At 39.3% G+C, this 23,690-nt stretch overlaps 2 protein-coding genes across 3 annotated transcripts in view; both read left to right on the top strand.

Annotated features, from left to right (window-relative positions):
- Nucleotides 1-5,871, top strand: part of PAK1IP1 (PAK1 interacting protein 1) — a 12,265-nt gene extending 6,394 nt beyond the window's left edge. Inside the window, exons 5-10 of the mRNA XM_042462812.1 lie at nt 800-852; nt 1,747-1,892; nt 1,977-2,074; nt 2,998-3,097; nt 5,431-5,560; nt 5,653-5,871. Of these exons, the coding sequence (XP_042318746.1) occupies nt 800-852; nt 1,747-1,892; nt 1,977-2,074; nt 2,998-3,097; nt 5,431-5,560; nt 5,653-5,807 (682 nt within the window). The 3' untranslated portion in view covers nt 5,808-5,871. The remainder of the gene's footprint in view (nt 1-799; nt 853-1,746; nt 1,893-1,976; nt 2,075-2,997; nt 3,098-5,430; nt 5,561-5,652) is intronic.
- A 3,128-nt stretch (nt 5,872-8,999) lies between these two features.
- LOC121929733 (transmembrane protein 14C-like) lies at nt 9,000-22,281 on the top strand. 2 transcript variants are annotated; one of them, XM_042465598.1, is made up of 5 exons: nt 9,000-9,248; nt 12,482-12,558; nt 18,581-18,682; nt 19,513-19,600; nt 21,896-22,281. In XM_042465598.1, the coding sequence occupies exons 2-5, from the start codon at nt 12,483-12,485 to the stop codon at nt 21,900-21,902; spliced, it is 273 nt and encodes a 90-aa protein (XP_042321532.1). In that variant the 5' UTR covers nt 9,000-9,248; nt 12,482; the 3' UTR covers nt 21,903-22,281. The 2 variants fall into 2 exon arrangements, with proteins under 2 accessions (XP_042321532.1, XP_042321531.1); XM_042465597.1 differs by lacking the exon at nt 21,896-22,281 and adding an exon at nt 20,549-21,868 and having other exon boundaries at nt 9,010-9,248.
- The last annotated feature ends 1,409 nt before the right edge of the window (nt 22,282-23,690 follow it).

Below are 23,690 nucleotides of genomic sequence, written 5' to 3'. Positions count from 1 at the left end.
GCCTGTCTGTTTGGGCCCTAAAGTAGATGCTAAGAGGTCAAAGTTTTTTACCTTTAAAACTGGTGGGCAACTTCAGCGGGTCCTGGGGTTAATTCTCTCTCAGTGTGTGTGTGTGTGTGTGCGTGACATAAACTGCCAAACATGTCTAAAGAGTGTATGTGCCCCAAATTTTACTTTGGGTTTTGAAAAATGGGTTTTGTTAATGTTCAGTGGTGAAAGGGGCTCTGCAGCCATATAAAAAGAGAATTATTGCTCCTAGAGGCATTGAAGAAATTATTTTCCTTGACCCTTTTTGTGTGAGCAGACAAAGGTGGTGTGTGCAGCTGGGAGATGTTGAAAACTGCAGAAATAGTATGGAAGGCCACATTCATCCCCACCCCATCTGTTGTGTGGTAAAGGGTAATTTCAGCTGTGTAGCTTTTTATGCTAAAATGTGGCAAAGTTATACCTGGAAAATTATTTTTTCTACATAAATGTTAAAAAGAACAAATTTTTATGCTGCAGCCTCCTACAATTTTGTGCCCTCCAGATGTTTTGAATGGCATTTTCCACCAACCTCAGCCTATATAGGAACTTTTATTTGGCAAGTATTTTGTTAATCTCTGTCTGACTGGGAAGAAGGAATAGCTGTCTTCTCACCTATTTGTATTCTTGCAGAGTACATAGCTGATCTTTTCATATAGAAAAATAAAAAATAACAAAATGGGAGTAATTTGCATATTTCTTAAACTGTTCATCTATAAGAATTACACTTCTTCATTTCAAAATGTGCTGATTCACACTGTTCGTATTTTTCCAGAACATGGAACCTTGTAGAAGGAAGATCTGCATTCATAAAGAATTTAAAACAAAGTGAGTGAATACCCTTGATTGTGTATTTTTGCTATGTTCTGCATTATAGAAAAAGCTGTGTCCTTTTGAAGGCTCTTACAACTTTGCGTCATAGGCCACAATTATTGTTCCGTTCTAAGGTAGCCTTGAAAATAGTAGCATCCATATTTGCCTGTTTCAAAATATTCTGGTCAGTTTTTCCCCAGTATCTTCATATCCCATAAAATGCTGTGGCAATTGCTTGGTTCCTTGCTGCATGATCACTTGCATCTTAAATCCTGTGCCACCTTCAGATTTTCCAAAGTGCCTCACACACTAAATAATCTTTGGAATATTCCAAATTATATGTAAGTATACTTATGAAGACTGCAGTCCGAATTACTTCTGCAATCTGTAAAACGGCAGTATAAAGAAATTTGCTTTGTAGATAATCATGCATTGCATATTTTTGTTTTTATCTCTTCATAAGCAACACTTTTATTTTAAAAATGCAGTTGAAGAGATAGCAGAAATCTTACATATTTGAGCATATTTTAGTTACATATCTTAGGATCTCAAAGCAGCATACAAAATAAAACCAAATTTAATTATTTAAAATATTCTGAAATTTCTGAAATGTTATCTGAGAGAGATGTTCTTTGACTTTGAAACACTGTGGTTAGTTAAACTGATAAAAGTAAATAGCTTTCTAAAGAATTTTCTACTAAAAACACAACCAAGGAAGAGCCTAACAATCCTTGGATTATCTTTCATAGGTTTAAAATTTTTGATGAGATTTCTTCTAATAAGTTTTCTTTTTGATTATAGACAATAATCAGCATTATTTTTCTCACTGTTCTTCAGGAAGTGTTTCTCTTGTCTGCATTTGAAATTATTCTTCTACAATATTTGTCTCCTTTACCTTTCTTAATTCAGATGCACATATTGTTAAATGGTCACCCAGCGGCGAGACGTATGTGGTGGTTATAGCAAACAAAGTGGACATCTACAAGCTTGCAACTGCTTCTGTCTCTGGCACCATTGTTATGGAAAAGAGAATATCTTCTGTAAAATTTATTACAGTAAGTAGGAAATGCGATCTTAGCATAGCTAAAGTCCTTCAAATATACCCAGTCTCATCTACCTTTTAAATTTTTTTCTTAAAGGACTGCATACTTGCCATTGCAGGAGATGAAGAATTTGTACGGTTGTTTGACTGTGAATCTAAAAAATGCCTTTGTGAATTTAAAGCTCATGAAAACAGGTATTTTCTATTTTTACATAATAAGGTATTTTGCCTCTTTTAGCTTAACTTGTGTATAGAGTCAGTTGTCAACTTTCGTAAGGATTAGGGATGTGAAAGTGGAAAAACCATGAATATCTCTAGTTCCACCAAACCATATATAGCACACACAAAAGATATCTGTATTCTCTTGCTCACTCATTCACTTGGGTGGGAGGTGAGGAAGGGGATAGGACAGGGCATGGGAGGAGGGAGGAGGGAGAAAGAGGAAACTTATCCCATTCTGTGTGTCCCCTCCCATCCTTCTCACTCTTCCACCTCACTTTCCCCATCCCATCCCCTTTCCCTACCTGAGCAGGTGAGCAAGGGAGTGCACGCACTCCCAAGTCACACTGCCCTGCTCAGTCACTCCACCAGTTTGATTTGACACTGGTGTTATCAAAGTCACTGTTAAAAGTGGCATAAAGCAGCAATGGAGGCAGGGGTAAATACAGAAATCTGTGAATAATCAAATCCATGGATTCTTAACCTATCAGTGCTGAGAGATGACTTAAGACAACTTTATTTATTTTATTTTTTTGTCCTTTGGGTTTTGTTCAGTAGGGACATATATATTTTTATGATGAAGAAGACCTGGTTTCGTATTTCATTAGGTTTCATAGAAGTAAGCATGTGTTTATCTTTCCTTTTCAGGACAGCGGCATTGTAGGTTATTAACTTCGGACAGATTATGTTAATTCTTGTGTGTGTGTGTGTGTGCGCGCACACACCTATATATATATATATATATATATAACCTCATATGTTGTATACAAATAGAAGTTTCTTTCAAAATAGTTGCTTGGTGTCATTCCAGAATCTATTGCATATTAATGTTTTCTGAACATGTGTTTGTTTAATTGTTAATTTTATTGTGATATTTAATATCAATGATTGCTCCATAGGGTAAAAGAGATTGACAGTTTTGAAAGGGAAGGTGTGTGTGTTCTGGTGACTGCATCAAGTGATGGATACATTAAAATGTGGAGCCTCGATCTTGACCAGGTTTGTATTTTTACCAAATTACTTGCCCAATTAATGGAACGATATTTAGACTTAGAGCTAGAATTCTACTAGTATTTGTGCAATTTGTAACAGATCAAACTATTTCTGCTGTATTTAAGAATGCAGTCTTACATTAAAAAAAACACTGGTTAGCCATGATGTCTGTGAAACTGACTTTGAAGTTAATATGGAAAACACTGACAGGATTACCTTGTAGTTGTTTCTGTCCAATTATGAGCTTTTTAAAATATATATATATATATATATATATATATCGTTATTGATTTAATAGGATATGGATTGAATTGCATCTATTTATTACTTACATTTTTGTTGTATATATGAATACGAATTTCATACTGTTCCTTAGAGATTTTTAATCATTTTTTAAAATACAGCTTCTGTGAAAATACTGACATAGTAGAAATGCGTTTTTATGGAAGCAAATGGCTAGCAGTTCTTTCAGGGGATAGCAACCAAACAGGCTACATATTCTCATGGTACTAGATATTCACCACATACAAGTGCTTCCTGAACAGGTTTCATAGACTCAGAAGTTCAGGCTTCAGATTAATCTCTCACTGAGATAGCGGAAGCTTTCCATTTTACTCACCTACACATACTGTCTGTAGAAGCTGAATCTGATTGGATCCCCTTCCTTCCATCTTTGAAGTATGAAAATATGTATTTCTTGAGATGTAGGTTGACTCAAATTTAGGTTAGGGCCGAGACAGACGGCCCAATGTGGTGTGGCAGCGGCAATAGTAGGGTTCCGGACCGCGCAGCAACTGCATGGTCCGGAACCCTACGATGTGTAGACGACGGCCTAATGGCGGCCTCCCATCCACACGGGAGCTGCCATCTTGGCGTAAGCGACGTGCAGCATCTGCACGTCGCTTACATCACAAATGCGCCAGCACTCACGCTGTAGCCTGGGAGTCACAAAAAGAACCCAGAAGAACTGGGTTCTTTTTACCGTGGAGAGATGCCACAGTTTGGCGGCTGCAGCATCCGTCCGGAGGTAAAATAGGGGCCTGCAGACCACCATTTTTCAGCGGTATGTACCGGGCCTTAGTTACACTGCTGCCCCATCAAAATCAGTTAACTCATGAAAGCCTTTTCACACTGAAATCTCATTGGAATACCAGCGACATCTACTATTTCTACTTCTTCTGTTCATTTCTATCCCACCACTCAAAGTGGCTTACGAATAAAAAAAAATTGTTAAAAATTCACAAAAATACAAAAGTAAAAAGAATTAAACAACCAGAAAAATTAGAACCAGGTTACAACATATATCATTAAAAAACACACTCCTGCACAACAATTAGCAATATTCACCACACTGTGTAAGATGGGCCTTATCACTCATCAAATGCATGTTGGAATAGAAAAGCCTTTGCTTGTCTAGGAAAAGAAAGTAGGGAAGGTGTGAGTCTAAATTCTCTAGGAAGGGAGTTCCATAGCCTGGGGGCACCACAAAGCCCTCTCCCATGTTCCCACCAGATGTATGTATCAGGGAGGCAGTCTCTTTAGCAGATCTCAGAACATAGGCTGGTTCATAAGGGAGAATATGGTTGTTCAAATAACCTGGACCTGAGCCATGTGGGGCTTTAAAGGTTATAATCAGCACTTTGAATTATGCATGGAAACAGACCAGCAGCCGGTGAAGATGTTGCAACAAGGAGTTGTGTGTTCCTTGTAGCCAGCACCTATTAGTAATCTGGCTGCTGTTCTTTGGACCATCTGAAGTTTCCAAACACTCTTTAAAGGCAGCCTTCTTCTTCGTGGTCTCTGCGAATCATACAAATGGGTTTCACTGCGCCTGCGCAGTGCTGCTCGGAACCTACTGGAATCACTGGGCAGAGTTTACTCTGCAACATATTGAAACTTTTTGGCGGTAACTCCGCCCACCCGTTATAAGGCCCCTGCATTATAGTAATCCAATTGGGATGTAACTAAGGCGTGTGTCATCCTGGCCGGATCTGATTTAAGAGTGAATAATTTGGCACAACACAATAAGATGTGAGATTGAACATAGCAATCCTACACATGTTTACTTAGAAATAAACAAATTCCATTGAGATCAGTGGAATGTATTCCAAAAAGTGCCCTACTTCTGTTTGCATTGTTGAACAATTCTTCCACCATTTGCTACCTTCACCATAGCTTCTTCGCTTATCTTTTGTAACTCATGTATCTGATGACACAGACTGTTATTTTGGAAAGTTCATGCTACAATAATCCATTTAACCTTAGTTTAGGAAAGATCTGTTGGCTGCTACAGAGTAGCTTTACTACTGGAATTCACATGGATTTATTGCTTCTTTCAGATTAAGAATGCCCCATCAGTGTTATGTGAAGTTAATACTAAGGCCAGGCTTACCTGTTTAGCAGTGTGGCGCAGAAAAGATTCAGAAACAGAAGAAACCTCAAATGAAGCTACCACATCTTCCTCTCAAGGTACTGTAAGACATTTGGTGTTTTCGTAGATCAACCAGACAGATTGTTTAGTTATTATATCTTTAAATTTAACTGTTGTTGTTTTTTTCTAGTTCACGAAGTGGAACAGCCGTTGATTAAAAGGAAGGAAATTTGTTGGAGTGACAGTGGTCAGCCATCAGAGGGAGATGGCCAAGAGGTCCCTGTGAAACGAAAAGTTCCAGATATACAGCAAAAGAAGAAGAAAAAGTTGCGAAGATTAAAATGAATGTGTACTTCATTATCATTTGCTATACTGAATTTATAATAAAAGTTCAATTAGTTTCACTTTATTCCTAAGGCATTTCCCCCAATTAAATGCAATGTAATGGCATTCCATTTATAACAGCTCATTTAGTAATATTTCTATAAAGTAGACACTTTATTGAAACTGTAAGCATTCCCAGATTTTGTGTTTTTAAGTGGTGGAGGAAATGGAATTACCTTACAAAATATTTATTAGACGGTTATCTGAAAGTTCCCATTTTAGTAGGATTTAAATCTGTTTGGAAGCTGTCAACAATTTCTGCAGCTCATGGATATATAAGTTATTTTAAACTTTATTTTCTTACTTAACAACATTTGTTGTGCCTTTGGAAGAGTGATTATTCAGATACATAAAATTACTTACTACATTATCATTTTCAGAGTGATTAATAACATTCTGAAAGTGCATTTTGTTGTTCTTAGCGCTATTTATTGCTCTTTGAAACAATTCTGATCTGTTGGAAAGATTTCATATATTTTTCAGTGCATACATAGAACACATCTCTTACTGTGCCAACTTGTTTGCTTCAAGAAAGAGCCATTCTTTATTCAAAAATGTACAAGTAGACCTGTTTCCTAAATTAGGATACACAATCAAATGGATGAGCTGTTATTTATTCTATTTATATAAAAATATTTCTGTATCACCTCCCATTCCACAAGGGCTCCCAAGTTGAGGAACAAATAAATACCAATTTAAATATTTTAAAAACACATTAAAATACTCTCAGGTAGTCTGTGGCAATAAGCTATTATTATTATTATTATTATTATTATTATTATTATTATTAAACAAAGCAGAGCTGGCAGTATTAATTATAGCCAGTTACAATCACTGTGGTTCCTGCAACAAAAGAAATAGGGAACATCATATCATCTTTTAGTGTTCCGATTGCTGACCAGAGCTATTGTTATTAAGTACTTATACCCTGCCCCTTTGCAAAAAAAATTGAACTTAAGGTGGTTTACAAATTAAAATAAGTACAATGTCATTTAAAATGTATAAATGATCACTATTAACAGGTATTAAAACAATTTCAAACATAATAATTAAAAATAGTAAAAAGCAATTTAAAAACTATTTTGGTAGTAACACTCCAAAATGTTTGCAGGGGCAGAAGTTGCAAGTTCCTGCACTAAATCTTTCAGCGCATGCTGTGACTCCCATCATACCTCAGTAAATATGAAAAATGATTTAATATTGGCCCTTTTAATAATGCAACTATTGCATCTATGTTTTCACCTTCAAGTTACCTATCAATCTATGGCAACCTCATTTATTTTATAGAGTTTTCATAGGCCATTTCCTTCCACTGAAATTTAGCCTTCAGCACCTGCTATTCATTGGCGGTCTCCCATTGAAGTACTTAACCAGGGCTGACGCTTTCAAGATCAGACAGGATCTGGTGTCTTCAGGGTATTTAGCCAACAACAACTATTAATGATATAAAATTAATAATGTAATATATGATTAATGATAGCAAAGATTGGTAATTGTAAAATATCTGCAGAAGAAAATAGTCACAAATGAGATTTCATTATCAACCAATTAATCTTGCTGACAGGCAAAGACATTTTTAAGCAGGCTATTAATGGTTGAGCAGGGAAATTTCTTACTTAGATGTGTGCCTTATTTGTTTTCAAATTTTGTACTGCTTTTAAATGATTTTATAGTTCTAATATGGGGATTTTTAATTGTTTATTTTTTTATTGTAAACCTTTTTGATTTGCTATTTTTTGAAGTTGCTTTCGAGGAGAAAAAGAGAGATCAAAATCTGAACTCTTAATGGAAGATTGCTGGTTAACAATCACGTCTTTGGAAACTCAACTAGTAAAGTGAGACAAGCCAAATGCTAATTGTTTCAGAACAATTGTTTCAGAAGCTCCTGCATTCTGTAATTGTTTCGAATGTACTGCGTTCTGTACGACGAGAGAACTGGCTGCACAGCATTTTCTTTTTATAGGACTAGAATGTTTTTGTGTGACTTAGGGCCAGAGCAGATGGGCAGGAAAAAGCGGCTCAATCCTGCTTTTTCCCAAAGCAAGTCGAAACTCTGCTGCCTGCATGGCCCACTCCCAAGGCGGCCCGAATACGCACAGACTGACTGCACAGTGCATCATCAAGCCGCACCACTGGGTATATTTTTAATACCTCCCCACCATACATGCACATTGTCACACAAACACACCACCTGTGACCTCCAAGTACCTCCCACGTCCGCCCAGATGGACAGCCACTCTGACTCCGTTGATTGGCCGCAGTGTCACATGTGCAGTGCTTCACTTGTACAAGGCATTGGTGCATCAATGTGCAAGTGATAACACTGGCAAAGCACAATCATGGAGGTCCCCCCATACATGCCCCTTTCACCCCCTGCCCCCTTTTTGGACTGTCTGGCTTGTGTATATCATCATTATATCCATTGGAGTTGTCGCACTTTCATTTCTTTGCCGCAGGTTGTTTATATGCAGTTGCTAAGATGCACATTTTCTGCCTTGCACTGGACTATCCCAGCTTCTTTTAGCTCCAGAGTGCAGCTTCAGTCGGTTGTCTCAATGCCTCGCCTTCAAAGCAGCTGGAAACTACATTATTTTGCCCATCTGTTTCACCCTTCAGTTTTAATACCCCTCCCATTCAGGCTGTTTACAAGCATCTATGGCAGTTAACTTTGGCTGCATCTGCACTGCAGAAATAATCCAGTTTGATACTGCTTTAATTGCTGTGGCTCTATGCTATGGAATTCTGGGACTGGTAGTTTGTGGTGGCCCCAGCACTCTGACAGGGAAGGCTCAATGTCTCACAAAACTACTATTCCCAGGATTCCATATCACTGAGCCAGGGCGGTTAAAGTGGCATCAAACTGGATTATTTCTGCAGTGTAGAAGCAGCCATTGATACCAGGACTGAACAACATAAAGGAAACTTGTGATTTATAGAAAACAATGGGCTCTAATTAATAGAGTGACACTGATATTTGTGGCGCTGCCTCAGTTGCTAAGTGTAATATGGGCTTAGAGATTCTGCGTTTATGACAGCCATGTAATGTTTCCCTATGGGCAAGTACTGTCATTTTAGTACATCCCCAATAAACTACAATTCCCATGATTCCCTAGTATTGAACCAGGGCAGTTAAAGCGGCCTCAGGCTGGGTTATTTCTGCCGTGTGCTTTGGGCCTTTGCTGCTGCTCCTTGTTGTTAGAGATAGTTATTGCAACTGCAGCCAAAAAGGGCGGGAGCCTTTGGGTAGGCCTCTGCTGGGCCTCTGGAACCGGAGGAGAGGCGGGCTTTGCTCTTTATTAGGCCCCTGTCACATGGCTGGAGCTTTGGAAGCTGGGTGGTGTGTGTGTGTAACGGCGTTGCCCTCCTTCCCTCGCATACGTTCCATTGCTGCAGAGTAACGAGGTGAGTAACGCCGTTACATGGGGGCCCGCGCGGCCGTTCCTTCCTATGCTCCTCTAGCCCCAATCCTCTCCCTCCCTGCCTCTCTCTCTATATATATATTGTACTACATTAAAACAGCAGCATTTTTGGATCCCAAGCTGCATCTTTGTTGCTGCTGTTGTTTGTCGTTGTTGTTGTGTGCCTTCAAGTCCTTTCCTATTATTTATTTATTTATTTATTTCCTAAGGCAACCCTATCATGGGTTTCTTCAGAGTGGGTTTTCCCATTGCCATCCCTTGAGGTTGAGAGAGTGTGACTTGCCCAAGGTCACTGGGACTGCATGATATTTATTATATTTTATATTATTATTATTATTATCCTGGACAGAAGGTTGAAATGGAGGATACGTCCTGGAAAAGGAGAGAGTGACCACATATAACTGCAAAGGAGGGCAAAGTACCTCAAAATGGAGGGCCTCCAAGAAAAATGGAGGACATGACCAAATACAATCTCAAAACACTCCTATCGGTATAAATTCAGGCTGCTTGGTCATGCTTGAAATGGAGGACATTCTGGAATCCCTCCTGGACACAAGGTGGAAATGGAGGATCTGCCCTAGAAAAGGACAAGGTGACCAGATATTATAACCGTAAAGGACGGCAAGGTGTTGCAAAATGTAGGACCTCAAGAAAAATGTAGGGCAATACAAAATAAAAGTTGGGAACACTCATGTGAGTGTCTTCATGCTTCTTAGTCATGCTCAAAATGGAGGACATTTTGGAATCCCTCCTGGACAGAAGATGCAAATGGAGGACCTGCCCTGGAAAAGGAGGGCCCCCGGTCAGCCTGCACCCAGTGGGTTTCCTGGCCAGAGTTGGAGTCCCAATACTCAAACCACTATGCCATGCAGGCTGGCCAATGTAAAAAGATAGTAATAGTGTAGTGTAGAGATAATGCAGTTTGACACCATGTTAAATACTGTAGCATAACTCCTCACCAAACTACACATCCCAGGATTCTGCAGGATGGAGCCATGGCAGTTAAAGTGGTGTCAAACTGCATTATTTCTACAGTGTAGATCAGTGATTCTCAAACTTTGGTCCTCCAAGTATTTTGGACTTCAACTCCCAGAAGCCTTAGCCAACTTGGCCAACAGTCAGTAAGTCTGGGAGCTGAAGTCCAAAACATTTGAAGGACCAAAGTTTGGGAACCAGTGGTGTAGATGAACCCCCAGAGGGGTACTTTAAAACCAAAGTAGATTGAATAGAACGATTGAAAACAGGCTTTTCACCAAAAGACATCCAAAGCAGGAGTGATAGGCAATGCAGTGCGACATGCAATGGCAGTTAGGTCTAGGCAGGCAATTCTGATGATGGTGCTGGAGACAAGAGGGGTTTTGTCCTTTGAACTGAGATCATCCTGCATCAAAGTGTCCAAGTCTAGAGATCCAGAATTTTTCTCACTTGTCAAGCGTGGCTGGATCATGGGATTGCTCTGTTAGGAAAATAACAGTGTTTGAATCTAAATATTTTGCAACACCTTGTTCCAGCTTTTTGATGGTGGCTGCTGGTTTATGCAAAGATCAGTGGTGGTTTCTCCCATGTAGTGCATGCAGGGTGGTTGTTTATTGCAGTCAGATTGACTTCGACTCTTAGGGCGACCCTATGAATGAGAGACTTCCAAGGATGCACTTGTTTTATTTTATTCTATTCTATTTTATGAACAGTGCTGTGTAAACCTACAGTGCTTTATAAATAAAGTTTAATAATAATAATAATAACAATAACAACAACCTGCACTGTTTATAAATTTTATACTGTTTTTTTAAATCTAGTTGATTTTAATTGACTTTTAATTTTTTATTGTAAAGTTTTTAAATGGCTTTATTTGTGAGCCACCTTGGGTCCCTTTAAGGTTGCATCGAAATAAAGTGAAATAAATAAATAAAAATACACTGAAGAAATAATGCGGTTTGACACCCCTTTAACTGGCATGGCTCCATCCTACAGAATCAGCTTTAGGAGGCACCAGCACTCATTGGCAGAGAAGACTAAAGACCGTGTAAAACTACAAGTCCCAGGATTCCATAGGAGGGAGCTACAGCACTTAAAAGTGATGTCAAACTGCATTATTTCTACAGTATAGGTGCACCCCAAATCACCCTATCATCAACACAAACCTCTTCTCCAGCACCACATTCCAAATGAGTTTATTTTCTTCCTCTCAGCATTCTTCATTGTCTGCCTTCCACAACCATGCATAGAAATGGGAAATAAGATGGCACAGATAAGCCTAACTTTAGTATTCAGTTATATACTGTATCTTCATAATTCAGGATCTTGCCTGGCTTCATAGCTACCCTTTTTATTCCTTCGTCATCTTCTGATTTCTTGACTATGTTGTCCATTCTGATTAATGATGGAGCCAAGGTGAAGATCATGAACTATTTCAATGTCTCCATGATCATCATCATCATTTAACAACACAGTTAAAAGTAATACAATGCACTATTAAAACTCTTTTTAAAAAAGTATTCCGTTCTACAATCGTGCATATTCTTCCTTGATGTGTGATACATCCAGCCTGAAAGGACTGGTCACTGGGCCATTGTTGTTGTTGTTGTTGTTGTTGTTGTTGTTGTTGTTGTTGTGTGCCTTCAAGTCATTTCCATTGGGGTTTTCTGAGGCTGAGAGTATGTGAATTGCCCATGGTCACCCAGTAGGTTTTCATGGCCAAGCAGGGATTCATACCCTGGACTCAAGGGTCATAGTCCAACATTCAAACCATTATGCCATGCTGGCTCAGTCTATTGGCCATACCCACATCATGTGCCACCAGGAAGCATTATCTGTATTCCATGGTCCATATGTAGCTGAAACAGCCAAACCTTTTTTTAAAGATGTACTGAAATAACAAGGCAATTTTCAAGCCCACCAACACATCATCAAATCACCCCTTTTGCTACTCTCTAAAGTTACATATCTTCCTCAGGATATGTTTATAGGAACATAAGATTTCAGCCTTAAAAAGCTGTTTATGCTCCATCCTAAGGAATCCTGGGATCTGTAGTTTTACAAGGCCTTTAGCCCTTTTCTGCTAAAGAGTGCTGGTGCCCCACAAAACTACAGTGAAGTGAAGTACAGTGCACACTTAGGTGTTTCTGTTTAGCTATAATGCCATTGTGGGACTTAATCCAAGCTAAGAATATATCAGATTGCATTCTAAATGTGTTTCTTTTCTTTGTTGTATTCCAGAATGGGAGTGGACTGGATTGGTTTTGGCTATGCTGCATTAGTGGCCTCTGGAGGGATGATTGGCTATGCAAAAGCAGGTATAGTACTGGTGTATGGTCGTGGTCTGTCATTTTATCCAATTAAATTGATCCCCTGAAATAAACTTTTTAAAATAAGTGAGAAGTAGTTTAAGGATACATTTTTCAGTCTGTCAATAGATAAAGAGCTGCTGTTATTAGTCTTTGGAACAGAATGCTGATCTGTTCTTGCAGGCAATGCATATTCCTCTTATTTGAGGATGTGCTTTGGAAAGATAAACTCCCAAACAGCTATCTACTCTGGTATACCGACCAACTTATTGCAACGCCCTGAGCTGTGTGCACTTGCAAGCAGTCTTATTTTCCTCCAGTTTACAAACATGGTCTGTTGAGGTGTTAAGTCACACATTTTATTTTTTTCCAGAAATGTGCTGAGGACAAATATGACACGTAGCTCATTGACATCTAACATGTACATTAGCACACTGGAAGTACAGTCACAGCCTCATTGGGGGAAAAAAAACCCCTATCTCTGTGGCCTAAATTTAATAGAGGACATCCACTGAGCGAACTGTGTCTGTCAAACACAATCTCCCCTCCGCAGTTTCTGTTTTAACCCAGAAGTGCAAGGAGAGCTGAAAGCCCCCAAGGCAGTTTTTCATGTGATGCCAAGGATCTTTGGGTTGGGAGGGGAAAAAATTGGTCTGCAGCACCAATGTTATCGGATTTAGACCTATGGTTGGGATCATCTGAAACTCATGCAGTATTTGCTTTCTTATCAAATATATGCTCTCTTGTCGTACCTAAATTTACTTATGCCTCTAAGTTTCTCCACTAAAATGGAGATCATAAGAAAAATGGAGGTTGGTGAAAGAAAATGTCATCCCATTTTGGAAGATGTCTTCCATTGGTATGTAGACAGTTAATGTTTTTACTTACTTCTGCAAGGCTTACTTGACCTGGTTGCTTCTTTTCACATGTGCATATGGTTAGTTTTGGATTAAAAAAATTGGCTGATACATATTCAATTACTCTTCTTTTTGTGGAGTAGGAACCTGTCCCCATTCTTTACATTTTATTTCTACATTCTATTAAAGAAATGACGTCCAGGAATACATCTACTTTGTTAATTGAGATATACCTGTACAGATATTATTAGATCATCATTATTTACAGTAAGGCTGCAGTCTCATGCACAATGAGAGGTTTTTTAAAATTTATTTAAACTGGGAATAGGTGTTACAAGCCTTTAAACAATCCAGTTTAAAACACACACACACACACAAGGGGGGAAGATAGAAAAAGTATGCGTATCCAAACGTTTTAGGATACCAGGTCTTTTTTCCTGTCTGTGATGAAGTCAATTTCAGTCTCATGAAAATCAAATAAAGAATCTATGCAACTATTAGTGGGTTTTTTGTTGAGAGGAAATTGGTGTGCCCCTCCCCCTCATGGCCTTCTCCACAAATGAATAATTGAACAAGGTCTCAAGAACCGACAGTAGCAGTGGTAGAGATCAAAATACAGCAACAGAAAACCTTGGGGACACATTCTTCTCTGGGCTGTCCGTATAACTCCCATTAGCTTCAATGGAAAGTTTGTGGTATTGATTTGCAATAAGAGTTTTCGTGTCATTGAGGCTAGCATCTGATCCTCTTGCAGGACTTTGATGAGATGATGGTTTGACAGGTGGACTTTGAGGTGCTTCACAATCCCTATATTGTGCAGTGGGGAGAGGGGGCCAAATGGTAGGTTTTATCGTGTCCTTCAGTTGAATCCCTCTGCAATAGGAAGAGAAGTAAATCAAAGGAACAGGAAACGCCTTCTGGGTCAGCCAAGTATTGTAAGCAGAGCTTGGAAACTGTCTATGCTAGCTGGCAGATTCTGGGAGTTGTAGTCCAATAGAATAATTTTTCTAAGCTCTGGTTTTAATTTACTATAGTGTACCTGAGACTGAAGAAGGACTTTAAAGAAATATTTGGATTGTCGGTCTACCACTGACTTCCAAGAACATTGATAAGTATACTTATGAAAATGACAGACCTCTTTTCATTGCTCCCAGATGTAGAGATGAGGGCAAAATGACTGGATAAGAAATACTTCCAACTCTTTAATAGTGCCCTTGATGCTTCAAGCCCAATTAGTTTTGACCTGCAGATGGAACAAGTGGCATTAACAAGAGGTACTGAGTGCTCCCTTAAGCCCAGTTAATGGGACCACTCAATAGTAGCCCAAAGTGGTGACATTTCAGTTTCTTTGACAGGTCATTTCTCTTTATATGTAAACCAATAATTGGACTAGAAGCAGTCTCCTGAGCCACTGTCCTTGAATAGCAAACAAGGTCTCAAGAACCAACAGAAACAGTGGTAGAGAAAAAAAAAAAAACAACAGAAAGCCTTAGGGACATATTCTTCTCAGGACTTGTGTGTACAACTCCCATCCATTGCAAGAGTAATGCACCATAAGGGCTTATTTTAAAGACAATAAAAGTACTGTAAATGGTCTGTTTTGTCAAGAGAAAATATGTGCCTGCAGAAAAAGAAAAAGGGAGCTGCTCGTTTTTAGAACAACCATGGTTTGCATAAGCCATAGTATGCACAATTTGGATGCAGTGTTATGTTATGGTTTGACCAAACCCTGGAGGCCATGTGACACGCATGAGGGACAGAAAGGAAGCATACAAGCTCATCTTTTGGACAAAAACATCCAAACACAGTTTACTATCTTTGAGAGATTCAGCAATTTTATCGGTAGCCTTTTTCATCATGCCAAGTAATATATTAATATTGTGGAACATTGATTCAAAAAGGGAATTTAAACACTGAGGTAACTCTTTTCTGGTCCCAGAAATTCATATACAATAATTTAAGTTAGTTGTGCTTTATGAAGCTATCTTCTGCAAGTTTTTCCGATCCCAGACCCACTTTTAATCCCTTCCTAAAATATGAGACTTTCTTTTTATCACCGTTTGACCCTCCTCCCTGCTTTTCTTTCTCATTTTCTTCTGCTCTTTCTCTCTCATTTTCAGTTTGTTTTCTTTTGTTTGCCAAGACCTTTAAAGAAACAATGAATCCCATGTGATGTCCTGATAGTGGGACTCAGTTTACTGCTTGAAGACCAGTACTGTACTATAGATCACCCAGCTGGAATCTGCATAAATTGAGGCACAACTACTCAGAGCTACCCAAATCACAGCACTTCTTCAGATACAAAACATGCTTCCAGCTTTCATTCCCTATACATTCCTATTCCCTATATCAGGTTGAGTAATTGCATTGAAACTAGGGGCTGGGGCCAATTTCCCCCCAAAGCTTCCACCTGCAAGCAGTACCTTCTCCCCAGGAAGCTCAAATAGCTCCAATTTCCTCTGCAGTCCCTCTCAAAACGGTGATAGGAACGTCTTTGCAGGACCTTCTGCATAAATTGAGGCACAAATTATCTGAAATTGGCACAATTTTTTATAAACTGTAAGGAGCTTTGACTTGGGATGAGATTAGGTATTGATGGATGGCTTCAGGGCCACAAAAATGGGATCTAGGGCCCCATTCATACTGAGCTATTTGCACCGGATGGAACTGGGTAGATCTGGATGTCCTCCTCCTGAATCTCTCTGGAAGCAAGTGCCCACTATTTACCCCAGGGTAATTTAACCCGAATGCCATGCAACTCCAGGGAGAATTCTCATTTGCCGAACCGGTTTTAAAAAAGGCTCCTTTGCTGTCAATCAAATTTTCTTCTGCTGTCGTCAAGGGTGACGTTTCTTACAGCGATTGGGCCACCAGATGGGTGATTTCCCCCTTTCCCCCCTCCTTTAAAAAAAAAACAGGCACCAGTATGTGCATATTTTGTCAAATTTAAAAACCTCCTCTGTGTGTGTGTGTGCTGTGGGTATTTGGGTCACTGCAGGTTATGGATCTTCCCTTGGCCCCGTGTTCAACCCCAAAATGCAATCTGATGCCATCTCTGCATTTTGCATCCTCCCTCCTTTCCACCCCAGAGTGCCTCATACACATGTAATAATAATAATAATAATAATAATAATAATAATAATAATAATAATAATAATAAATTCCTTACCTCGGAATGCCAGAAAAGGATGCCATGCATTCTTTGCTTTCCCTAGGCTACCCCTGAATTCCTTAGAGACAGTAGCAAAAGCATTCTGTATCAATTTGCCAAATTGGAAAGAGAAACGTTTGTAACATTCGCATTGTAGCATTCACAAAGGAAAAAAGCCTCCTGCAAAGTACTTTGCTGCTGGAAGCAAGGAAATGAAAGGTAATGTGAACAGGCAGGCAGGCACATTCTATCTATATATCTATCTACCTATTGCAAAAAACATGCGCATAGTTTGCCAAAAATAATTTAAAAAAGAAAAAAGAGAGAGAAAGCTACCTGGTGCGAGAGGGAGGCTTATTCCGTTCTCTGCCCTCCCTCTGACCTGCCCTGAATTGACCCTTCGTCTTGTTCCTTCCTTCTCCTCCTGCTCCATTACATTCTATCTATATATCTACCTGTAGCAAAAAACATGCGCATAGTCTGCCAAAAAACCTCAAAATGCAAGCTAATTCCATCTCTGCATCCTGCATCCTCTCTCCTTGCCACCCCAGAATGCCTCATACACATGTATTAATTAATTAATTAATTCCTCACCTCAGCTACCCCTGAATTCCTTAGAGACAGTAGCAGAAGCATTCTGTATTAATTTTCCAAATTGGAAACAGAAACGTAACATTCTCAGTGTAGCATTCACAAAGGAAAAAAGCCTCCTGTAAAGTGTCCTTTGCAGCATTTCCTTTGCTGGAAGCAAGGAAATGAAAGGGAAAGTGAACAGGCAGGCAGCCACATTCTATCTATATATCTATCTACCTATTGCAAAAAAACATGCTCATAGTTTGTCAAAAATAATAAAAAAAAGAAAAAAGAGAGAGAGGAAGCTGCTTGGTGCGAGCTTCATCCTGTGCCCTCCCTCTGACCTGCCCTGAATTGGCAGTTCGTCCTGCTCCTTCCTTCTCCTCCTCCTGCTCCGTTACAGATTGCCCTCCATGGCCCCCTTCTTCCCCCCGGCTCCTTCATCCTCCTCCTCCTCCTCTGTCACTTTCTGCAGTTCCCCCCTCTGCCCTCCCTCTGACTGCCCTTTGCATCCCCTGTCAGTCATCCTGATTGCCCTTTACATCCTGTCACCCCGATTTTCCTTTTTTGCATCCTTCTTCCAGCTTCTTCGTCCGCCTCTTCCTCCTCCTCCTCCTTTGCCCCGATGAAGGGGAGGGAATGTTCCGCCCACTGCCCTCCCTCTGACCTAAATCCCTCCCCTGAACTTGACCTGATCATGATCAGGGGCAAGTTCATATTCACCAAACCCGGGTTTTTTCAAAAGATACGGCTTTTACCCCGATTCCAAATTACCTGGGCTAAGGGACATTTGCCCTGAAACAGTTGTGAAAGCCTCAGATTTGCTTGTGGGAGATTCGGGGGCGAATATGAACTTCACATGCAAGATTCAGTTCCTGATATGGGGTAAAAGGTAGTCTGAATGGCCCCTAGGATACAGCCCATGAGGTATATTTTCCCCACCCTGTCCTGTACAAAAATTATTTCTCTAGTACTGGAAATGAGGCAGCACAGGCCACTGCACCTAAGAGGACTGCATTGGGGCACAGAATTTTCCTGTTATACCTTGCTGCTGCCCTCACCATCTGCTGTCTGAGGCTGCATCCACACTGCAGAAATAATCCAGTTTGAGGCCACTTTAACTGCCCTGGTTCAATATTATGGGATTATGGGAATTGTAGTTTTGTGAGACAGTTAGCCTTCTCTATCAAAGAGCTCTGGTGCCATAACAACTATAATTCACAGAATTCTATAACACTGGTCTATGGCAGTTAAAGTGGTGGTAACCTGGATTATTTCTGTGGTGCAAATGCAGTGTGAAATTACTAACGTTCTCTGTTAAACGATAGGCTGGTCCTTCCACTAATAGCTTTTCTTTGCTTTACTTGTCAGTATAGAATAAATGTTTTTGATGTTTTTGTATTCAGTGTGTAACAACTCTTCAATGAACCTTTTTTTATATACATTTCAGGTAGTGTCCCGTCTTTAGCTGCTGGACTTCTTTTTGGGAGTTTAGCTGGACTGGGAGCTTACCAGCTATCTCAAGACCCAAAGAACATTTGGCTTTCTCTGAGTGAGTATTCCTTTACAATGTATCTATGTGAAATACATGAAAATAATTCTTGCAATAACCTTTTGAAGGAATCTATCTTTTGCATCTTTTGTTCACAAAATATTGCTTAGCAGCAACAAAACCACTTAACACTATAGATTAAATATCTTCTTTTCTGAGGGCCCTGGTTTGTAGTACATTTTGAGTCATTTAATGTTTTCTGTTTTGTTATGAGAAAGTGATTACAGAATACCAAAATGCATATGCATAGCATTATTTATGGATGAAACCATGTGTGCAAATAATAAATTAAGAAAATTCAAAACACCATTACTAGGGAGTGAACCACAATGGATACCATGGGACTGACTTCAAAGAAAACATGGGTAGGATTTCTCACGGCACACATCTTTAAATGTGTTCATATGAAAGAGAGGAAGATTTAAAGTTCCATTTTAAGTACTTCGTTGTTGTGTACCTTTAAGTCATTTCCAATTATAGATGATAATTTTATAAAGTGATGTAAAATCTTAGTTTTGGTATATTTTCCTAACCTCCAATATCTCCCTTTTTGGTTTCTGTATGTCTCCCTTATACAATCTTGTATTTTGCAGGTATGTTGGACTATAACTCACGTTATGCCCAGCTACCATGGACATTCTGGTTGGGGATTATAAGAGTTATAGGTCAAAACAGCTAGAGGTGGCAAGGTTGGGGGCGGCTTTTGTATGTTGAATACCATTGTACTTGTTATGGCTGGTTTTTTTTATCATTCTCTGCATTTTGGCATCCTCTCACAGAAACACCCATGAGATAAGACTGCCATGTTTTAATTTTTTCTCCCCAATTAGTTGCTTCTGGAACCTTAGCTGGTGTTATGGGTGCAAGATTCTACAGCTCAGGAAAAATTATGCCTGCAGGACTGATTGCTGGTGCAAGGTATTATACTGCATCTATGTGCTTTTCTTTCTTTCAGTGTTAAGGCTGCACGCTTGCTTAAGAATAAGTCCTATTAAATCCATGGGATTTACTGATATCTATGGAATTTACTGATACATAGAACCAGACTGTAATTTTTTGTGCAAGAAATGCATTCTAACAGTTCATATGAATAACATTTAGGAGAACATTTTTGTTATGCATTTTAAAACTATTTGTTAAATAAGATTAGGCCCGTGCAACTTTGAAAACTGTGGGTGCTAGTTACCTCCCAAGTTATTGTCTTTCCCTGCCCTATCACCTATCATCTGAATTCTAAAAATCAACCAGAAGTGTCCCTTCAGCCAATGAACTTCTGTTTAGTATACCCAAATGAATGAATACTTTACATGACTTCTAGGGGACTAGGTGGTATCAGTTTGGCAAGGCTGAGAGTTGAGATTGTTGACATAATGGATTACTATTAGACATCTCCTGATCACATGAAGAGTACAAGTGGGGAAGTCAACATTGCCATGCATGTAGCCCTGCCCATTACATCCTCCTTTATCTTTGTCCTTTCTCCTTAATTCCTAACCCTACCATGTTGGGGCATTATACTTCTGTTTGTCTAAACATGAGTAGCATATTCCATATGATTGTAAGAAATCTACTCATACCTGCTTGAAAGTTAGCAGAAATCTCTTCACACTTGTTCTCAATATAGCAAGACCAATGACAGATTTGGAGGGACCTGATTCACAGGGGTGTGCAGGGAACATTACCCTACTACATACTTATGACACATGTGTTCAGGCAAACTCCTGAACAGGGCTAGTATGGTTGCTTTTTGTCATTGGTGTTCCAGTTAGATAGTAAAAAAATGTTGGGACAGAGAGATTATGTGGAAAATGGTGTTGTTGCTTTCTTTCTGTCATGTCTACAAACTGATTACATTTTTCTTTAAAGTTTACTGATGGTTGGGAGACTTGGACTGAAGATGTATGAAAAACCACACGAGGGTTAATAGACATTCCAAGAGGCTTGAGATGTGAATAAGAAGACTCAATATGCACCAGGTTGAATACAGTATGCAACAGATTGACAGAATACATGCTAAATACTAAATGGACTAATTTTAAAATGCAGAATAACATTCTGTCTTAGTATACAAAAATATGCTTCCACATTCCAGGAATAAGTAGTGTTTATGATATGAAAATTGGTGTTGTAACTTGTTTGTAATTCTCTTACTCACAAGTTAAAGGCAGTTTGTGTGGTTAGGAAAGCAGAAGCAAGTTGTTGTTTTAATGGAGATTATAAACTGTGAGCTAGTTGGAAAGGTCTGGCAGGATGTAAAATTTACTGCTCTTCTGGAGGAAGACAGCAAACAATATGATCAGGCTGAGCTTCCTTCTATTTCTGGTCCCAATTGTCTTATTGTAAGTTTCAGCATAGACCTTTACAGTACATGCTAGCACAACCACCACCATTACTTGCCAAATTTATATACCAAGATCACTTAAGGGCCCGAACAGACAGGCCCAAATAAAACTGCTTTGGGTCATTTTGTAGGTATACTGTTTAAATGCTGCATGTGTCCTAAGAGGCCGGAAGTTGTACTAAAGTCACGCTCCAGTCCTAAAGACTGGAGCGCAGCTTTGGCACAGCTTCTGGCCTCTTAAGATGCGTGTGTCATTTAAACAGCATACTTCCAAAGTGACCCAAAGCAGCTTTATTTTGATCTGTCTGTTTGGGGCCTAATTTAGGAGGAGCCCCATGCTACTTTCCCCCATGTAGTGAGTTTAAGAAAACTGTGGTCCTCTTGTGATGGTGTTGGACTCCAGTTCCCATCAGGCCCAACCAGGCCAGGCAGTGCTTGTAACCAAGACCACAAGGACAGACACAGTTTCTTCACTTGACTCATATAGGATGTCGCCATCTCAAGTTTCAGAGGATGCAGCAGCTCCAACATAACCTGAAAAGTTTTCAGTTATAGGCTTGTTTCTGTATGATAGTGCTTTTTCTTTCTGTGTTAAGTAAAATGCCACTGAGAAGGTATATATAGAGATATAATTATGATTGTCAAAATGATTTTGAACAGAATAGATGAAACTTTTTCATTCTTCTTCCTCAAACTGCTTTTTAAATCAATAGAAAGTGTTGAAATGCAGTTGTAGATCATGTATCCATGTCTTGTTTTCTTATTTTTTTGTAACAGATGAGGGAAAATATTGAATTCTATGCATATATTATTTTTCTTAATACCATTAAAATCTACCCAGCCTACATGAAGCTTCTGTTGTGATTTTTTAGGGTCTAAGATCTACTGGACTTTGTGGTGGCTGAAGCTGATACAAGCCATTTTGTTCCCTGAAATTAAATTCAAAGTGACCTTCTTCATTTTACCTGTAGGGACTCACCAGGCTGAATCTTACTTCCACACTGGCGAAGGCACAGCGTCCTCCACCTCACCTGAAGCAACAGGTTAAGTCAGAAGGTTCAGTCCAGGCTGTGTGAAACACATAGCTTCATCCTCCAACAGCCAGTGTTGTTCATTTCCCCAGCCTAATTTAAGTAGAAAAAAATCCTATTGTCCATTACATCCAACACTTGTTAAAATAAAAACCATCTAGCTTCCTCTCAGTTGATCTGATTCTACCTTTATTTGTTCCATTTATTAAAATATTTCTATAACACTTTTTAGGCAATCATCCTTCTGTTTACCTTAGAGCTGGGGAAGTGTCCTGGTCTACAATGACTGGACGACAAGGAAAGGAAATGTGAAACCAATTATACTCAACCACAGGCCAGAATGCTGCCCTTTTCATTTCAGCATGGGTGAAATGACTGTGATACTAAGGATGACATTACTGTTGTTTATTCTAAGAGTGAAGTGCTGAAAAAAGCCCTGACACAAGGTTTACTATAGAAATAGGAAATACTGTAATTTGCTTGCAAACTCACGAACAAGTAATTTTAATGTAGGTGTATTGGTAGTTGGGCAGGAGGGTAGTTGTATAGGTAGTAGAACCATATTGTGCCTTTAATATTCAAGCAGGGAAATGAGGTTAGAATATTCCTGCGGAGACACAAGAACTTTAATTATCAGGTACAGTGTAGAAAAAGAACTGGAATTAATGTTATCTATTAGCAGGATTGAGTCTTTCAGATGTACTAAACCCTTTGTTTCATAAACATTACATCCTCAGGGGTTCATTCCAAATTCTGTTTTATTTGCATTCAGCAGCACTTCAAGAAGACCCTAAACAAAGAGCCTGCTGGAAAAAAGGAGGGAGAAAATGCATAATACATTACACACAGAGTGAACCTGCAGCATGCGGGATTACACAAATATTCAGAAACTCAGAATATTTCCAGGGTTAATGAGAATTGGTTGTTGGAGAAGTATAACAAGCAATTAATGTTATACTTGTGGGAGTGGACTGTGTTTCTGGAAGACCCATATTCAGTCTCAGTTCAGTAATCTTGCTCAATTAGTTCCATTTCAGTTTGGTCCCTTGGTTATGGGACAGAGGCAGCTTTGGTTGCCTTGGTGGATTACCTACACTGGATGGTAGACAGTAGGAGTGTGCCCTTTTGGTTCTGCTGGACCTCTTGGGAGCTTTTGGTACCAATGACCATGGTATCCTGGGTTGCCTTGCTGGGATGAGATTTGAGGGCACTGTTTTACAGTGGTTTTGTTTCTTCGTGGAGGGATGAACTTGCTGTTTTAACTTGTTTCTTATGATGTTTTTAATTTGTTGTTTTAACTTTTAGATTGTGCGCCATAGGCAGGCTTTTTATATATTTTTGATTTTACTTGGTTTTGTACAGCGCCGTGTAGACTTACGGTGCTTTATAAATAAAGATGATTAATAATAATAATAATAATAATAATAATAATAATAATAATAATAATCTTGTGAGACTTCTCCTCAACCCCCTAGCTGTTAGTCTGTGGGGTCCCTCAGGGCTTGGTTCTATTCTCCATGCTATTTAACATATACATGAAACCATTAAGAGAGGTTGTCCGGAATTTTGGAATTCATTACCATCAGTATGGAGATTACATCCAACTCTGTTACAAGCCAAGGAGTTTCAAAACTGG

The sequence above is a fragment of the Sceloporus undulatus genome, chromosome 4 (genome assembly GCF_019175285.1).
Source record: "Sceloporus undulatus isolate JIND9_A2432 ecotype Alabama chromosome 4, SceUnd_v1.1, whole genome shotgun sequence".
Classification (NCBI taxonomy): Eukaryota; Metazoa; Chordata; class Lepidosauria; order Squamata; family Phrynosomatidae; genus Sceloporus; species Sceloporus undulatus.
The sequence above is the reverse complement of the archived record's forward strand: the minus strand, read 5'-3'. Positions and strand labels throughout refer to the sequence as shown.

Excerpts from the sequence above, each read along its gene's own strand:
- LOC121929733 (XM_042465597.1), top strand. The coding sequence starts at position 12,483 with ATGGGAGTGGACTGGATTGGTTTTGGCTATGCTGCATTAGTGGCCTCT. Across the intron at positions 12,559-18,580 it reads GATTGGCTATGCAAAAGCAG|GTAGTGTCCCGTCTTTAGCT; the intron begins GTATAGTACTGG and ends TATACATTTCAG. Across the intron at positions 19,601-20,548 it reads GGACTGATTGCTGGTGCAAG|TTTACTGATGGTTGGGAGAC; the intron begins GTATTATACTGC and ends TTTTCTTTAAAG.